Here is a 19,174-nt window from a genome sequence, read left to right as displayed (position 1 = left end):
TAAATTTACATAGGTACACATGATTAAATGCTTGCTAAAAAAACATTACGTAGAGGACCAACCCCGAAATCGCGAAAAAAAAAATTACCCTTCCATAGAAAATGGACCACAGCCAAAATGTATGAAAGCCAAATTTTTTTTTCGCGATTTCGGGGTTGGTACCATAATAAAATTTGCCCAGTATAATCCCAAAACCTCCCTGGCAACGGGAATGCAGTTATTTTTTAGCCACCCTGTACGGGAACCCCGTAATTTCATAACAAAAGTTAAAAGTTTAAAAAAACATAACTCGAAAACTACGAAAAATCGGCTAACATACATGGGGTATATTCTGATAGCCCACGATGTGAGGAATCTAAAAAAAATTTTTGGATGTCAAGGTTTGGACCACCTGTATAGTACAGAGAGCCAAAATATAGTACAATACTACATATATAATATAGTACGGTTGGCAACCCTAGTTAGAGGGTCTGCCATCTCGTGACCTAAATCGAAAGCTAAAACAATTCACGCTTCTAAGCAGGTGCTGCTCCCTACACTTCACACAGACTATTTTGCATAGTAGGGTCTGCCATCTAGTGGCTTAAATCTAAAAACGGAAACTTGACATAATGCTTCGCGCCAATGAATAGGGGCACTTCTGTGCTGCCGTCTACAAGTTCAGCTAATCATCAAGGGGAAGCACAGTTCCAATAACCGATTGCCTTTACTCTAATGGGAGCAGGTAGCGTTTATATGCAATTCTATGTATTATGAAGGATTCTCCACTGCGCATGTCTACAGTTCATTCAGTTGTGGCCCCAGTCGCACCTCGTCTTTCAGCCAAAGATACTGTCACTGCGATTTCGACCGGCCTACATTGTGAGCAGGTAATTGTTTACTTATTTCTTTCAATGTACTTTCTACGTCACAAATGGATGCGCTATCTACGATACCTATTGGCTGAAGTGGTCATCATATTATATTGTTCATAGGTTATTCCTCCGTTAATTAAATTGCTACTAACAAAAACAACGCGTTATCGATTGACAGAGTTTGTGCTATTTTAACATCGTTACTATTTTATAATGCAGTTCTGTGACCTAAATAATAATTGAGTAGGTACCTACCTAATACATTCTACATATAAGTAGCTACTTATATGTCGAATTTATTGCGGCGATCATTGTTATCGACTGTCTAATTGAGTACTTACCTAGTACATTTTTAAAGAAAAGAACGCTGTTTTTTTAAAGAATCTAGTAGATATACTAGAATAGCAGCGGGTTTATTGCTACAAGACTGTTGACATAAGTAGGTATATTTTGTTTTTTCTATGTACCTATCACTATTCACTACTATTGTTGGTTTACCTAGATAACTAATTGTAATTTTTGTATAGGTATATTTTACCTATTTAAGTTTTCAAAATGGTAAATAACAGTCCCAACCCCAACTGTTAAATATAATTTGTATTCTAGCGCTAACACTTTCTAACGATGCGAGAAGAGGATGCGTGATGGTGGCAAAGAGGTGCCAGGACGGTACGGTAGGATGGTGACCGTCCGGGCGACGCTACTGTCTCTGCTGGTGGTGGCCGCTAGCGGTTGCTATCTGTTTCCTAGTGGTGAGTACCGTCTTGTTATTACCAGTGACCAGCCTTACTCGAGCCAAGGTAACACCATATGCGATTTAAACCTATGCGCATATAGGTAGCATCTTGATAGTTGAAAATGTTGATTTATATATTTTTTAAATAGGTATTAGTAGGTACCTACCTAGTTAGGTTGTATGTACCTATGTACCTAGGTAGCTACTTATTATGTTCATAATATACTTCGAACGGAGGTTTATTACACAGACTTGCAGGCGCCTAATATCTGCTAATTGCTTCACTCCTTACTTCTTCACTAGGTACATAAAAGAATCACTGTATGTCATTGTCCAGAAAAATGATAATCTTTTGATAGATAATCGGTTTATTTTTAGGTACAGGTTTTATTGTTAGATCCATCGTAACACTTTTGTCCAGACGTAACTAACCCCTGCATCGGGGTGACGTGCGGCCCAGGCGCCCAATGCCGGCCGTCGGCTGACGCCCAATCCTACACCTGCGAGTGTCCGACGTCGTGCCCGAGCTACGGCGACCACGAGGGCTCGCGGCCGCTCTGCGCCAGCGACGCCCACGACTATCCGGGCGAATGCGAGATGCGAAGGGCCGCCTGCGAGACAAACACAAACATTACCTTCAAGTATTACGGCAAATGTGGTAAGTAATCTTTAGTGATGTCAGATCAGGCATATCGTGAAATTCCTAGGCATATCGTGAAACGTGAAAATCTTTGACCCGTTCCCTGAGTCGACGGAGCCACGCTACGCGGGGCTCCTATTTCTGGGTAGTTTGCCCTTCGGGCATCTAAAGCAACCTAACGAACCTATCCTACCTATATATTGGTTTAATGTCACTATCGTATGCTATCGTTAAAACATTACACAGGAACATTACGATCTGCCTGATCTTACGCCGCCGACATCTACACCACCAGACCACTAAGCATCATGCTGAGGTTCCCGCTCTAATACGGGCGAAGATACTGTATTAGCGGTGAAGGAATTGAGTTTTCGTCAGATGAGAAGACGACATTACCCATGCGGTTGGCAAACTATGAATATCAGTGACACTAGCCATCGATGGCATTGTTTCGTCTCTTTTGATGGAGACCTTTACTTCAGCTAAGAGGGGTTCTCGCGTGATATTTCTTATTATTGATTTTTCCTCATTTAATATTTGATTAGGTACCTATGTCTTGAAATGAAAAGTATACAGATAAGGTATGCAAATGCATCGAATAATGTTTCTTCTCCGAATCTTCCGTAGAAATGCTGTATCTGATGCCTACATATTTTTGTACAGATCCGTGCGCCGGCGTGACCTGCCCAGATCCAGAACTGTGTCAACTGGACGAGAACCGGGCCCCGTCTTGCCGCTGCGCAGAGCCGTGCCCGCTCGAGTTCTCCCCTGTGTGTGCGTCTGACGGCAAGACCTACTCCAACGAGTGCCAAATGCACAGGGAATCATGTCGCGCTAGGAAACAATTGAGGGTCATCTTCAAAGGGCAGTGTAGTACGGGTGAGACATTTGGCTATAGTCGAGTTCACCCTCGTTTATAATATCTTGTCTAACCTAGCTTCAAGGGACTTTAACGAGTGCCCGAGACATTGAGATTTTTCGCAACAGGAAGCTGCTGAGTTGCTGACGGTCGTCTTCAAAATTCATATCATGTAATATTGCTCATCCTGTTACATTTAAGTGTCGGGCAGGAAAAACGCTGTGTGCGACGATACAGCAGTTGCTTCTTCCTATGTGCATTACCATAGAAAAAAGCAAATGCTGTATCGTTGTCTACTTTGTTCTAAAATGCCAGTCCCGTTTGTGCAGTTGGAAGGATAGGGTTATCGTTAATTTTGGTCGAACCAAGCCTTTCTTTCTTTTCCTTTTCCTCTTTTATGCTATTTATCATTTATCCTGATGTTATTCTTTTGATTTTGTAATGTTGTTGACAGGAGTGAACCCATGCGCGGAAGTGGAGTGCCGGCACGGTGCCGAGTGCCGCGTGGAAGGCGCCGGCGCCGCGGTCTGCGCATGTCCGCCGCCGTGCGAGCCGGTGCTGCGTCCTGTCTGTGGTTCTGATGGCACGCATGACAGCGAGTGCGAGCTGCGCCGCGCGGCCTGCCTGCTCGGGAGGGAGCTGCGCGTTCTCCATGCTGGGCCCTGTGGTAAGTTGTGTCTTTACGAGCCCGTGCTGCGTCCTGTCTGTGGCTCTGATGGCACGCATGACAGCGAGTGCGAGCTGCGCCGCGCGGCCTGCCTGCTCGGGAGGGAGCTGCGCGTTCTCCATGCTGGGCCCTGTGGTAAGTTGTGTCTTTACGAGCCCGTGCTGCGTCACATTTGTGGTTCTGATGGTACTTCATGATAGCGAGTGCGAGCTGCGCCGCGCGGCCTGCCTGCTCGGGAGGGAGCTGCGCGTTCTCCATGCTGGACCTTGTGGTAAGTTGTGTCTTTACGAGCCCGTGCTGCGTCACATTTGTGGTTCTGATGGCACGCATGACAGCTAGTGTGAGCTGCGCCGCGCGGCCTGCCTCTTCGAGTCTGCTGCGAGTCCTCCATGCTGGGCTCCGTGGTAAGTTTTGTCCGCCGTGCGAGCTTGTGTTGCGTCCGTGTGTGGTTCCGATGGCACCACAACGCGAATGCGAGTAGATGCCTAAACTTGTCCGTCCGCCAAACATTCGAAGTGGCACCGCCCAATCTTATGGTATGAAAGAGAGCGAGCCTCTATTTGCCCTCGCAGAATGTCGGGCTTTTCCCAACAATTGCACTAGGTACCTATAGATGAAGCGCGTTCGTTGCATTTTATCGGTCTTAGTGTAAGGCCTGAGTGAACGCTCGAGTTGGGCATGCAGCGGGACGGGGCGTGCTGCGTGCATGTTAAACAAATGCAAGCGTATAAGAGCGGTCTTAGTGCACGCTGCTCAAATCACTTGGGAGCTCGACGCCACGCTGCACGCCCCGCCGAACTCAGGCCTTACACTTACAATGATATTGTCTTCAGGCTCGAACGGTATCTGCGCGGGCCGCGTATGCCCCCACGGCGGCGAGTGCGTCGCGTCGGGCGCGCGCGGCGTGTGCCGCTGTCCGCGCTGCTCCAACGAGTTCGCGCCCGTCTGCGGCTCAGATGGTATCTCCTACGGCAACCGATGCAAGCTGCAGCTCGAGGCGTGCCGGCACCGCAGGGATGTCACCGTGCTGTACGACGGACCTTGCAGTAAGATCATGTTGAACCACAGAACAAGTTAGAATGGCGATGCGGGCAGGGTAGGTACGTGTCGCCGCGGGTTTTGAGCAAACGTTCGCATGCTACTCGCCCGCGCTGACCGGAAAACGAAGTAAACATGCCTTTTGCGCCACAATAACCTTCAGATTAAGAAGCCAGACATCAAATTTGTCTAGGAGGCGTATCCATTCACCACGCACACAAGTTTTTACTACCGTTGTGCGAGTGGTAGTACGAGGGGTGTTCAAAATATTCTCGGTATGAGAATGAAAACAAACAAGTACGAAAAGTTTGATATTTTTATTTTTCAATATACTCCCCCCCCCTATGTTCATACACTTAAAAGATCGATCAATTATTATTTTTAATCCCTCGTAAAAATATTTTTTATCTTTCGTGTAAAAATGCTCCTCCACTGCCGCCTTCAATGCTTCATCGTCAGAAAATTTATTTCCACGCAGATCCTTTTTAAGATTGGGGAGCAAAAAGAAGTCGCTGGGGGCTAAGTCCGGACTATACGGTGGGTGAGTAACAGTTTTAAACCCACATTCAACAAATAGCTGCCTTGGCAATATGAGCAGTATGGACGGGGGCGTTAACGTTAGCGTTGGTTAACTTTCCTCGCCTCTTTTCTTTAATTACATCCTTTAATTGACGTAGAATGTTAGCGTAGTACTGTCCTGTGATATTTACACCTTTTTCTTTATAATCGATTAGTAATACTCCTTCACAATCCCAAAATATCGTGGCCATGACCTTGCCAGCTGAAGGGATGACCTTGAACTTCTTGGGATGAGCTGAACCCTTAATGTGCCACTGCATGGACTCTTGTTTACTCTCTGGGTCATAATGATGAACCCAGGTTTCATCTCCAGTAACTATTCTTTGCAGCACCTCATCAGGATTTTCACCGCACAGGTCAATAAAATCGGAACAACAAGCTACACGCATGTCTTTTTGAAGCCGAGTCAGCATTCGCGGAACCCATCTTGCACTTACTTTTGACATATTAAGATGGTCATGTATAATATCATGTACGGTACCAATAGAGAGATTGGTTACTTGTGCTATAGATTTTACCTTCACTCGACCATCTTCCAATATAAGTTTTTCCACTTTATCAATATTTTCTTGTGAAGTAGCTACTACAGGCCGGCCAGGTCTAGGGTCATCTTCAATACTCTCCCTTCCGCGTTTAAACTCGCTTGACCACTTTTGAATGGTAGATAAAGAAGGAGCAGACTCACGGTAAACACAATCCATTTCCTCTTTTATGGGTTTTTGATTTTTACCCTGTTTTGTCAAGAATTTTATCACGCATCGATGTTCTAATTTAGTTAACATTGTCAATTCGCACATGATGTTCATGTTTGTTCAGCAATTGCAGAAAAACAAAAGACCATCTCGGTTCGAATTATACTTTTTTTTAATGTCAATGAATAAACCTTAGCGGCCAGTAACGAAAGAAATTTTAGAAGAGGTCGTAAGATATCAATACCGAGAATATTTTGAACGCCCCTCGTACCTAAATGTGGAGAGGAACGAGCGGCGACACCGGTTTCGATACTAACTGCGCGCGATAGCCATTCTAACCTCTTTAATATGTTCTGTGTGTTGAAGAGACAACCATTTCTATCGCTAAAAGTACTACAACAAAGTTGAAAATGTAGAAGGGTCAGTGATCAATAGGAGTTTTAAATTTGTGTAATTTTTTATCGACAGAAATGGTTGGCCAGAATTTATTTTTTAATAGAAATCCTTTCTCCCTTTCTCTATAGGTACTTTTATAGACATTTAACCTCCTCACGAATGTCGTTTCATTTCCAGATGGGTGTGAGAACAAGAAATGCGAGTTCTATGCTGTATGTGAAAGTGATGGAATTTCAGAAGCAAGTTGTGTCTGTCCGAAGCACTGCGAGGAAGGAACGGTTAGTATGTATCCTGCGCATTATCCAGGATTAAAAATAAGCTAGTTTCATTTGAAGCTGACCCTAAAGACCACTCTAAAGGTTAGCTTTCAAATTGCCTACCTACACTTTTTCAGGAAACCGAAGAAGTGTGCGGCAACGATAATAAGACCTACAGCAGCATATGCTCGCTGCGTGATGTAGCTTGCCGTGAAAAGCGGCGACTACACGTCAAACATATGGGCTCTTGCGGTGAGTTACTACTTCAACCAAATATGTCTACATTTAGTTTAATAAATTTTCCGTCTCACTCGTAATTCCTGTACCAAAGACATGGTGACCAAATAGTCTCACTTCAAACTTTTCGAACATAGGCAGCACTATATAATTTGGGTACTTATAACATAACTTACCTAGGTATCTAAATCGTATGGAATGGAGTAAGCATGCAAAGAAATTTAAAAGTTCACTCAACAAGTGTGTATTTAACCTACAAAAAAAAAAAGAATACAAATGTAAAGCACAAAACATGACATGGTGGTCCACTGAACTCAATCAAATGGGGAAACACGTAAACCACATCTGCGACACAGAGGTGGAGGGGACTGCGACATATTTAGCTATAGAAAAGAAAAAGATTATATGTATACAGATAAATAAAAATGAAAATAGGTATTAAAAGTATGCTTGTTAAATATAATGGGTATATTTTAAAATAAGCATACAACATTAATTTAAGAAAATAACAAAAATATCAATTGTCGAAACAAAGCAAAACTTGTATTCCTAGAAAGATGTAATAAATTGATGTCCCTCAATAGAAGATAAGACCGAGAACGTGTAAACCAATAGTTTTAAATATCTATAAGAAGAAGTTGTAAATCTGGAAAGAAAATAAAAATAAGTTGTTGTTTTTAATAAAAATTACAACCCCAAAAATAAAAAATAAACTGTAGATAGAATAGAGTAGTTGTAGCAAGGAGCTCCCACCTTGAAAAGTGATGAAAGACGATGAATGACAGAAAGACAAAGTATGTGGAATGATAATACGAGAGGCATCAAAAGCGAGAACTGGTATGAAAGAGTACATAGACGAACACAGGCTCCGATCATGTTGGAGGTAGACTTATGTTACCATATGTGGCAAATACCAGGGCAGAAACGACCCGATGGCGAGTCGAGCTGGGTAACTACGCGGTACTAATAAAATGGACTAGACTGGCTACCGACAAACAGAATTGGAATAAGATGACCGATCGCGGCCTTTGCCCAAAAATGCGACTCGTAAAAAACAATTACATTAATTTAATAATAAAATTAAAATAACTTACTATTTGAAAGTTAAATACCTACGTATTATTAAGCTAGTAAATAAATAATAAACATGTTACCATTTTGATAGCTTGATATTGATTATAATAACCTACAATATGATTCCAGAGTCATGCATCGGCGTGGAGTGTCCAAGCGGCACTTGGTGCGCGCGCGGGCAGTGCGCGTGCTCCAACCCGTGCGCCGACGTGCCGCGCGAGCCCGTGTGCTCCAGCGCGCGCAGCACGTTCGTGCACGAGTGCGCGCTGCAGCGCGCGGCGTGCGAGGCGCGCATGCGCGGCGAGCCGCCCGTGCGCGTCGCCTACTATGGCGAGTGTGCGGAGGAGGAGAATAATACGGCGGGTACGTAGTATGAAAAAACGAAAAGCGGCCAAGTGCGAGTCGGACTCGCCCATGAAGGGTTCCGTATTTAGGAGATTTATGACGTATAAAAAAAAACTACTTACTAGATCTCGTTCAAACCAATTTTCGGTGGAAGTTTACATGGTAATGGTAATGGAAGTTTACATAATAATGTACATCATATATTTTTTTTAGTTTTATCATTCTCTTATTTTAGAAGTTAGGGGGGGGGGGGGGGGACACACATTTTACCACTTTGGAAGTGTCTCTCGCGCAAACTATTCAGTTTAGAAAAAAATGATATTAGAAACCTCAATATCATTTTTGAAGACCTATCCATAGATACCCCACACGTATGGGTTTGATGAAAAAAAAAATTTTGATTTTCAGTTCGAAGTATGGGGAACCCCAAAAATTTATTGTTTTTTTCTATTTTTGTGTGAAAATCTTAATGCGGTTCACAGAATACATCTACTTACCAAGTTTCAACAGTATAGTTCTTATAGTTTCGGAGAAAAGTGGCTGTGACATACGGACGGACAGACAGACGGACAGACAGACGGACAGACAGACAGACATGACGAATCTATAAGGGTTCCGTTTTTTGCCATTTGGCTACGGAACCCTAAAAAGCGGCCAAGTGCGAGTCGGACTCGCGCACGGAGGGTTCCGCACCATCAACAAAAAATAGAGCAAAACAAGCAAAAAAGCGGTCACCCATCCAAGTACTGACCCCGCCCGACGTTGCTTAACTTCGGTCAAAAATCACGTTTGTTGTATGGGAGCCCCACTCAAATCTTTATTTTATTCTGTTTTTAGTATTTGTTGTTATAGCGGCAACAGAAATACATCATCTGTGAAAATTTCAACTGTCTTGCTATCACGGTTCGTGAGATACAGCCTGGTGACAGACGGACGGACGGACGGACGGACGGACGGACGGACAGCGGAGTCTTAGTAATAGGGTCCCGTTTTTACCCTTTGGGTACGGAACCCTAAAAAACAGTTCTCAATGGGACTGCCAGCGTCATATTTTACCAACTTTGTTAGGTACCTAATACGGAATACTTCCTTTTTAGCGTTCTGAAGGAAATACAATGCATGGTCAGATAGTGGCGCGAGTCGGAGGCGCTTCTACTCTAAAAATCCGAAAAACAAAATAGAGCGCGATATTCAGAGCACAAAAACGGCCTAAGTGTAAGCATATTTAAGTTTTTCTGCTTTGGCAAACAGTGAACTAACTGCCACACAGAAGAGTGCCTCTGGGGTTACAAACGTTACGTCTCATTTATGAAGTCTTTTTCTATAAATATTTTCATTATTTACAGGTGTAAACAAAAGCGCTAAAATAACGGAGATAACAAACGAGATCTCAAGTGAAAGAGAGAGAGGGGAGAACGAAAACTCCAGCGAGCCAACCGGCACGGCGGTGTGCGCTCGTGTCCAATGCGCGTATGAAGCTACTTGCGCGGTTGACTCCAATGGTCAACCAAGGTATAAATCAGGGATGTTGCGGATGCCGATTTTTTGGTCTCCGCGGATGCGGATGCGCATTTTTAAAGGTGCTAAGACGTTCCTGTACCGACCTATTCCACATCCGCATTAACACCCGCATCGATTTTATGCGGATGCGGATGTTGAAAATAATGCGGAAGTCCCGCGGTTGCGTATGCGGATGCGGATATTCGTAACATCCCTGGACTATGAATATATTTATTAGTATCAGAGTGCCAACTGTCGTTAGTACTTTTTTGGCATATTTTTGTCTCCCTAATTATTATAAATATCTGAACCTACTCTGTAGATCAGACGCATGCTAGCATGAGTTGAGTGACTCCAAACATCAAGCGCGACTTCAAGTAAGTATAGACTCGCGCGCAAGAACGCAACTTATGTTAGACCGCCAGGCAAACAACAGTCGCAACATGTAACGACAATGACAGCAAGATTTTAAAGTAGTGTTCTTTTTTCGTGCCTATATCAAGAATAAAGGTTTCTTCAAAGTATTTAATACAAATAAAATAAAATTAGGGTGCAATTAAGTCACGTTTGCGATTAGTATTCTAAGTAGCTGTGTTTGTACCTAATCATTCACCTTGACTCTCCTGCCGATATCTATAACATATTGTGATGCATTTCTTGCTTTTTATAGCATACTAGGTCTAAAGTTCATGTAATGTTTGGCAGATGCGCGTGCCTATTCGATTGCGCAGCCGCGGCCGCTGCGGCGGCCACGTCGGCGCCTGTGTGCGCGTCCGACCTGCGCCTGTACCCCACGCTCTGCCACATGAAGTTAGAGTCGTGCCGCCGGCAGGAGGAGCTGCGGCTGCGGCCGCTGGCGCTGTGTCGAGGGCTCGAGGTACACCAATCATTGTGACGTCGGCGCCCGTGTGCGCGTCCGACCTGCGCCTGTACCCCACGCTCTGCCACATGAAGTTAGAGTCGTGCCGCCGGCAGGAGGAGCTGCGGCTGCGGCCGCTGGCGCTGTGTCGAGGGCTCAAGGTACACCAATCATTGTGACGTCGGCGCCTGTGTGCACGTCCGACCTGCGCCTGTACCCCACGCTCTGCCACATGAAGTTAGAGTCGTGCCGCCGGCAGGAGGAGCTGCGGCTGCGGCCGCTGGCGCTGTGTCGAGGGCTCGAGGTACACCAATCATTGTGACGTCGGCGCCCGTGTGCGCGTCCGACCTGCGCCTGTACCCCACGCTCTGCCACATGAAGTTAGAGTCGTGCCGCCGGCAGGAGGAGCTGCGGCTGCGGCCGCTGGCGCTGTGTCGAGGGCTCAAGGTACACCAATCATTGTGACGTCGGCGCCTGTGTGCACGTCCGACCTGCGCCTGTACCCCACGCTCTGCCACATGAAGTTAGAGTCGTGCCGCCGGCAGGAGGAGCTGCGGCTGCGGCCGCTGGCGCTGTGTCGAGGGCTCGAGGTACACCAATCATTGTGACGTCGGCGCCCGTGTGCGCGTCCGACCTGCGCCTGTACCCCACGCTCTGCCACATGAAGTTAGAGTCGTGCCGCCGGCAGGAGGAGCTGCGGCTGCGGCCGCTGGCGCTGTGTCGAGGGCTCGAGGTACACCAATCATTGTGACGTCGGCGCCCGTGTGCGCGTCCGACCTGCGCCTGTACCCCACGCTCTGCCACATGAAGTTAGAGTCGTGCCGCCGGCAGGAGGAGCTGCGGCTGCGGCCGCTGGCGCTGTGTCGAGGGCTCGAGGTACACCAATCATTGTGACGTCGGCGCCCGTGTGCGCGTCCGACCTGCGCCTGTACCCCACGCTCTGCCACATGAAGTTAGAGTCGTGCCGCCGGCAGGAGGAGCTGCGGCTGCGGCCGCTGGCGCTGTGTCGAGGGCTCGAGGTACACCAATCATTGTGACGTCGGCGCCCGTGTGCGCGTCCGACCTGCGCCTGTACCCCACGCTCTGCCACATGAAGTTAGAGTCGTGCCGCCGGCAGGAGGAGCTGCGGCTGCGGCCGCTGGCGCTGTGTCGAGGGCTCGAGGTACACTAATCATTGTGACGTTTTAACTAAAAGTTACCACATTGCCGGTGGTCGATAAGGTTGATTTCAAATTGAAGCTTTATGGAAATAGCGCTATATTGACAAACGACAATAAGTACCCTTTTGGTTGAAAGTAGCACAATTAGTGTTTTTAGACACTAAGGTGACTAAGGTATTAAAAGATACAGAAAACTGAACGACTTGATAGAAGTGCAACGACAAAGAAGTCGTATCGTATGTGATAACCTGTGGTTAATCTTATAATATCTTTAGGGACATCTTTCCCATTCCATCCCATTAATGTGCATCTTAACGTTATAGGACACAGGTAAACGTCAACTTGGATTAAAAAAGTATTTCTGTAATTGTACAGTTCCGACCGTGTGGCGACGACGAGCCGGTGACGGACGCAGAAGGGCGACCCGTGGACTGCGGCGGCGGCCCACATCGCAAGGACTGCCCCATCGGCAGTTATTGCCATCACACCACTAAAGCAGCCCGCTGCTGCAGAAAAGGTACCTGACCCTTTGTATTAATTATTTTCTTACCGCCAGATGGAGCATAAAAAAGTGCTATAAGACCCGACCAAAGTTCTATCTGATATCAGTTACTCTTTGATATCCTCTGCTTTGCAAAGCAAAAGACTTTTCTTGAGCGGTTAGTCCAGCCAGGGCTTTGCCTGGTTGTCACCAAAGATATATGTAATAAGATGTAATAAGTAAATACAGTAATAAAACTTTATTGTTACTTCTCACTATTACAAATAATAATTCGATAAAATTAAACACATAATATCCTTGAACTAAAGTCGCGAATTCATATTCAAACTGGGCTTTTAATCTTGCTACGACCACAATTCAAGACGTCAAGATCAAGACTTATTATAGGTATGATCCAAAACGTCTCTTTGCTTTATTTAGGTACCTAAGTAACGTTCCTATCAGACGCGGCAAAACATGTTTTATAAAAATAAATTTCATCAGCTGCGGCTTGATGTAATAAACGCGCGATTATTTATTCTTTCAGACAAAACTCAACCCGAGAAAAAGACCTGCCAAGAATCATGGCACGGCTGCTGCGCCGACGGGGTGACGCCGGCGCGCGGGCCGGGAGGCAGCGGCTGCCCGTCGCAGTGCGGCTGCCACCGGCTCGGCTCCGTGTCGGAGCAGTGCGACGACAGCGGCCAGTGCGACTGCCGGCCCGGCGTCGGCGGCCTCAAGTGCGACCGCTGCGAGCCCGGCTACTGGGGCCTGCCCAGGATCGGGACCGGACACATGGGATGTATTCGTGAGTTGCTCTTGAACGCTTGTCTACACCGTCAATCTGAAACAAATGACGATTTCGTGTATCCGAAGCATAGACTAGGAATCCTCTAGACGGAGTTTAGAGCAATTATTTCATGAAACTGATGATGCCAAAAATATGGGGGTGCGGGGGGACGAGGTGAGCGAATCCCGTGCCGTGATTGGTCCGTTCAAAGACACGGACCAATCACGGCACGGGATTGACTCGAAGATAGAGTAAAACTACCGTATAAGTGGCAGAGGGGGTAGCGTTACTATGCTCAGTCTAGAGGATGTCTTGTCTGTGATCCGAAGGTAATTAGATAAGACAAGATTTGGCTTGTTGAATGCTGACCCTGAAACATGTATATAGGAATTTTGATTGATTGATTGATTAAACTTCATAATGTCTCAAGGGGCTTTATATGTATAATAAACGGAGTAATATAAATGTCCTATATCTGTATGTCCTATGTCTGTATGTCCTAGCTAAAGAGGTTTTAAATATAACACTTTAAACTCTCGCGTTTTGTACACATATTTAATTACACAAACGGGTCTACCGCGATATAATTTAATTGTTTTTACCTTTAATTCCGACGTTTCAGCTGAGTTGCACCAGCTGTGGTCACGGAAAGACTGACGTCCCAACAAATGTCAACGGATATATTAATAAAACACCACTAAACTACCCGAAATTAAATTATATAGAGGTTTTAAATGTTTTTTTTTGCTATATTTATAAACATATCATTTTCAGCTTGCGGATGTTCGGCGTTCGGATCAGTGCGCGAAGACTGTGAACAAATGACGGGGCGCTGCGTATGCAAGCCCGGCATCCAGGGGCAGAAATGCACGGTGTGCTCCAACCACGAACACGCGCTCGGCCCTAATGGTTGCTTCGATCGTACGTACTATTGCTGTTCGACATTCGGGTTAGTTAGTACGTGAAGACTGCGAGCATATGACAGGGCGCTGCGTATGCAAGCCCGGCATCCAGGGGCAGAAATGCACGGTGTGCTCCAACCACGAACACGCGCTCGGCCCTAATGGTTGCTTCGATCGTACGTACTATTGCTGTTCGACATTCGGGTTAGTTAGTACGTGAAGACTGCGAGCATATGACAGGGCGCTGCGTATGCAAGCCCGGCATCCAGGGGCAGAAATGCACGGTGTGCTCCAACCACGAACACGCGCTCGGCCCTAATGGTTGCTTCGATCGTACGTACTATTGCTGTTCGACATTCGGGTTAGTTAGTACGTGAAGACTGCGAGCATATGACAGGGCGCTGCGTATGCAAGCCCGGCATCCAGGGGCAGAAATGCACGGTGTGCTCCAACCACGAACACGCGCTCGGCCCTAATGGTTGCTTCGATCGTATGTACTATTGCTGTTCGACATTCGGGTTAGTTAGTACGTGAAGACTGCGAGCATATGACAGGGCGCTGCGTATGCAAGCCCGGCATCCAGGGGCAGAAATGCACGGTGTGCTCCAACCACGAACACGCGCTCGGGCCCAATGGTTGCTTCGATCGTACGTACTGCTGTTCGACGTTCGGGCACAGAATAAATAATAGTACTAAGTACAGAAGACTCTCTAACAAAACGCGTCTGTTACGATCAGCACAGATATAGCCGCTAGGTGGCGACAGCGCCACGCGTGGCTTATGGCTTTCCCCAAAATTGGGGTGGAACGGATGTACTTTTAGCTACCTGTAGCAAAGCGACGAAATCGCGGAGTGAGCCACGCCTGGTTCGGGTTAGTTAGTAAGTGAAGACTGCGAGCAAATGACGGGGAGCTGTGCGTGAGCAAGCCTGGCATCCGAGGGCAGAAATATACGGTGTGCTCCAACCACAAACTTTCTCGTACCATTTAGACGCGTCACACACTTAAGTAGTTAAATATAAATAAATATTACGCCTTTGACCATTTTGGCTATCTTTATTTAGTCGATGCTGACTGTATCACGCATTTAAAATTATATTATCTTATCTTTTTTATGTTATCACAAGTTTTTACTAAAGTGCTGTAGTGCTTGAGGGCTTTGTGCGCAATAACACGTATTTTTTTGTACAGCGGAATCGACGCAACTGCCAGCGACGAGCTGCGAGCACATGGCGTGCTACTTCGGCGCGTACTGCGTGGTGCGCAGCGGGCTCGCGCAGTGCGAGTGCGGCGGCGGCGACTGCGGCCCCGCCGGGGCGCCCTCAGTCTGCGGTAGCGACGGCCGCACCTACCTCTCCGCTTGCCACCTCCGCACGCACGCCTGTAGGACGCAAGCCGACATCGTGGTGCAGGCCTTCGGCCCCTGCGCCGACGCCGGCCCGCACGTTAGGCGAGGTAGTCGCTCCACCGGCCTCACACTCACGCGCCCCCGCACCCCATTTGCATCGCTAACGCCCGGCCCCGCCTCCGCGGACACCACCGACAGCGGCAAGCCGGACAGCCCCGAGCCCGACCTCGCGTGCGTCGACGTCCTCCCGCCGGTCGGATATCGTTAGAACGAGCTAGCTCCACCCCCATTACTCGCACAACTCATTAAGTATCCGCTAGCACCCGTGTACCTAAATCTTAAGACGTATCGATTGATTACATTTCCAGAAATGAACAGTGATGCACCGTTGCAAACGAACGAAGTCCAGTCCCAGTGTGTTCCGAAGCCGACGGCGGTGATAGTGGAGGAGGTGGAGGAGGTGTTGACGAATGAGATCGGGGAATATTCGATTTATGATGAATTCGAGGACGTAGAGGAAATATATAGAATGCCCCTGTTCGACGGGTTCGCGCGGATGATGGCTCGAACGAGGCTGCCCGCGAAACGTTTCGATATCTGGGCTGAAGTGTCCGCAGTATGCGACGAAGGCACGCTCCTCAGCGCGGCCGGGCCGAGGGATAACTTGTGGCTCGGGTTGGGCGAGAACAAAGCTGTGCTACGTTGGAACGCTGGCAGCGGACCGACGGAGCTGCGCGCCGGGAAAGTGAGATTTGACGGTCGGTCGAAGATTTCTGCTCGACGTTACAAGAGGGATGGGATGTTGCGGATGGGCAAGGCGACCGCGAGAGGGTCGACGCCGGGCCGGATGACTTCGCTGGACGTCGACCCTTTCATCTACATCGGTCGTCCGCCGGAGAATATTACAAAAAGGTAAACATATAAAATGTTGTACAGTAGAGTCCGATTAGTACGACTTCGCATATAACAACCAACCGCTTATAGCGACGTAAGTATAGGCACTTGTTTGGTTTTAGTATGAGCTACTATGAAAGTACAACCGTTTATTACGACTCCGCACTCCGCTTATAACGACCGACCGCTTTTAACGACGGAAATTGACTCAAAATCCGTCCCTCGAGTCCGGTTACAACGACGAGCGACGTAGTATTTACAAATAAATAGGTAGTTGGTAAGAAGCTTACTCCGTCCCGCGCACCTAACTCCCCTCCCCCTTTTGCGTATACGCAGCAAGATGAAATAGTCATGTGACTTTTCGTAATCTTGCAAACTAAACAAAACCCGATTCCCATTATTCAATCGAGCTTAAACCTCACATACATAATTATGTACATAAGTTGGTTCAATGCAATATTTTGGTAGGTACCTTCGAGCTGATCTGATGATGGATACAGGAGATGGCCATAGGAACTGTGTGATAAAACAACGTCAGATCCCCAAGAATTACGACTTTTTATTTTACGGGATCCGAGTAATTTGCGGATGACGAGTGAGTTGACTACGCGTACCTTGAAAAGTGTGGCTTCTTCTAAACACACAAGTCAAAGACAAAGTGTTGTAAAACTAACGTAAATAAATATTTTAAAGGAAATGTTTTTTTTCTTTGATTTTCGCATAAGTATTAATAAATACAAAATGACGTAATTATTTTGATTAAAAAAATATGTATATTAAAATTGGCAGTTCGTTTTGTACGACGTCCGGTTAGTACGACGGAATATCAGCGGTCCCTTGAGCGTCGTTATAACCGGACTCTACTGTATTTGCTGTTGGTGGCAGTGTCGTCCAAGTTTTTGAAAAATAATTGATAAAAAGACAAAACTACTAAATTACTCGTCTTTAAATCATACTCATAAATCTCATAATCTTTAATCAGGTTGGGATTGAAATCGGAATCCGTTTCTATGAAGTGTCAAGAGATGTCCCCTTACTAGGTAGGTACCTACCTCGTTTTTTTAGCATTACAAAAAAGGTAAGCAATCTTGATGTGTTTTTTTATTGAAAAACGCTTATACCGTAAATGGTAACCTACTTATGAAACCAAAAGAATGTAAATAAGTAGGTATATATCCTTGCTTATAATTGTTACATATTTGCTGTAACTTATTAAAAAAATATTATTCAATAAAAAGACACGTCAATATTGTTTACCATTTTTCTAATGGTAAAAAACGAGGTACAAAACGCAGGACACTTTTTTAGGCCCGGCCACACCGGCTACTTGTGCGTAGACGTGCACGCATCTGTATATTACAACCCGCACGTGCACGTCTGCGCATACGCACCCGGTGTGCACAGGCGGTAATACGTCGGTCGGTTGTGTGTTGGCAGGCTGCCCGGAGCCCCCTCGCTGTCGGGGTTCGTGGGCTGCGTGCACCGGCTGCGCGTGAGCGGGCGCGACGTGATCCCGCCGGCGCGAGGGCTCACGCTGCGCGGGCAGGGGCTGCGCGCCTGCACGCCGCGCAACATCGCGCAGGTCGTGTGCCCCTAGTACTCTACACAAACCAAACTACTACATCTCTGCCATAGAGAAAAAAATACATAGAGTGCTCACTCCATACATCAGTTTTAGTACCAAAAAGACTATTAGCATCTAGCATCGAGTAGCGGAACTATCAGTACTGCTACTTGACAATAGATGACGCCACCGACCGGAAAGTCTTATGCCGTTGAGATAAGACGTACTGATAGTTCCGCTACTCGATGCTAGATGTAGACACTGAAATTAATAGTCTGAACTGATGTATGGAGTGAGCACTCTATGTATTTTTTTCTCTATGTCTCTGCCGCGCTTACGTAATTCACTGTATGTGAAACTCTAGTTTGATTTCACACACGCGGTTCTATTAGAAAATCACCGCGCATCTTCTTTGCCAACCGCCTGAGATAAGTGGTACATCTAAAGCGCGACAGCCGGGCTAGCACATGGTTGGCGCGACAGTATCTCGCGGCGAGATAGAGTACCCGTCCTTCTTTAATTAACATAGCTGGAAAAAGACGGGTAGTCTATCTGGCCTTAAGATACTGTCGCGCCAATCATGTGCTAGGCCTACAGGATTGTGCCCGTTTAGGGTTGCCAAGCATGTGAACGGGCCATATAGAAAAGATACATAGTGAAAGTGTTGTTTCTTGTTTTCTTCATTAAAGTATTTTAATATAATAGTTTTAGTGGATAATACGTTTATTGTTGAAATATGTATTGTTTCTGCATGCATTTTGCGCTACGGTACGGGATAAACCCTGTTACTCTTCTTTTATTGTAAAAACTAGCTTGGATAAAGCCTCGTACACACTAAAATACCTTTGTACGATTAAAGAAGTTCTACCTAGTTTGAGAATATGAATGTTTGGTTAAATTAAATATTTTAATATTAAATAAATTAGGGACCGAAACAGTTATTATTGTGGTGCCAAAAGCGTTTCTTAAATTAAGATTTGGCTGAACACGGAGTGATGGAATTGTAAAAGATTCAAAAGGTTAATCTTCTATTTTAGTCCAAATACATATAATGAATGACTGTCAAAGTTAAGCAATAAATTATAGTCATAAAATTAATATCGAATATATTATCACTCCTTTCAAGTGACTTTTCTCAATTTAAATACCTAATTAAAATTATATGATCTACATCTACTTACATTTATTTACCTATAATGAAAAATGTGATAATGATTATGAATTCTTGTAAAATATCGAAGTGTGTATCACTATTTTCTATAACATATCTAATACTGTGCATTTTTTAATAAAGTTTCTTGTT

At 45.9% G+C, this 19,174-nt stretch overlaps 1 protein-coding gene across 1 annotated transcript; it reads left to right on the top strand.

Annotated features, from left to right (window-relative positions):
- The first annotated feature begins 1,460 nt into the window (after nucleotides 1-1,460).
- On the top strand, nucleotides 1,461-17,904 carry LOC134663216 (agrin-like). The gene is made up of 16 exons (XM_063519603.1): nucleotides 1,461-1,606; nucleotides 2,012-2,248; nucleotides 2,894-3,109; nucleotides 3,544-3,756; nucleotides 4,590-4,802; nucleotides 6,639-6,739; nucleotides 6,856-6,970; nucleotides 8,159-8,392; nucleotides 9,721-9,886; nucleotides 10,580-10,751; nucleotides 12,269-12,410; nucleotides 12,922-13,182; nucleotides 13,939-14,085; nucleotides 15,257-15,520; nucleotides 15,782-16,325; nucleotides 17,745-17,904. Exons 1-16 carry the CDS (start codon nucleotides 1,492-1,494, stop codon nucleotides 17,902-17,904), a joined length of 3,300 nt encoding a protein of 1,099 aa, XP_063375673.1. The 5' UTR covers nucleotides 1,461-1,491.
- The last annotated feature ends 1,270 nt before the right edge of the window (nucleotides 17,905-19,174 follow it).

This window comes from Cydia amplana, chromosome 4, assembly GCF_948474715.1.
Source record: "Cydia amplana chromosome 4, ilCydAmpl1.1, whole genome shotgun sequence".
In the NCBI taxonomy this organism is placed as follows: Eukaryota; Metazoa; Arthropoda; class Insecta; order Lepidoptera; family Tortricidae; genus Cydia; species Cydia amplana.
The sequence above is the reverse complement of the archived record's forward strand: the minus strand, read 5'-3'. Positions and strand labels throughout refer to the sequence as shown.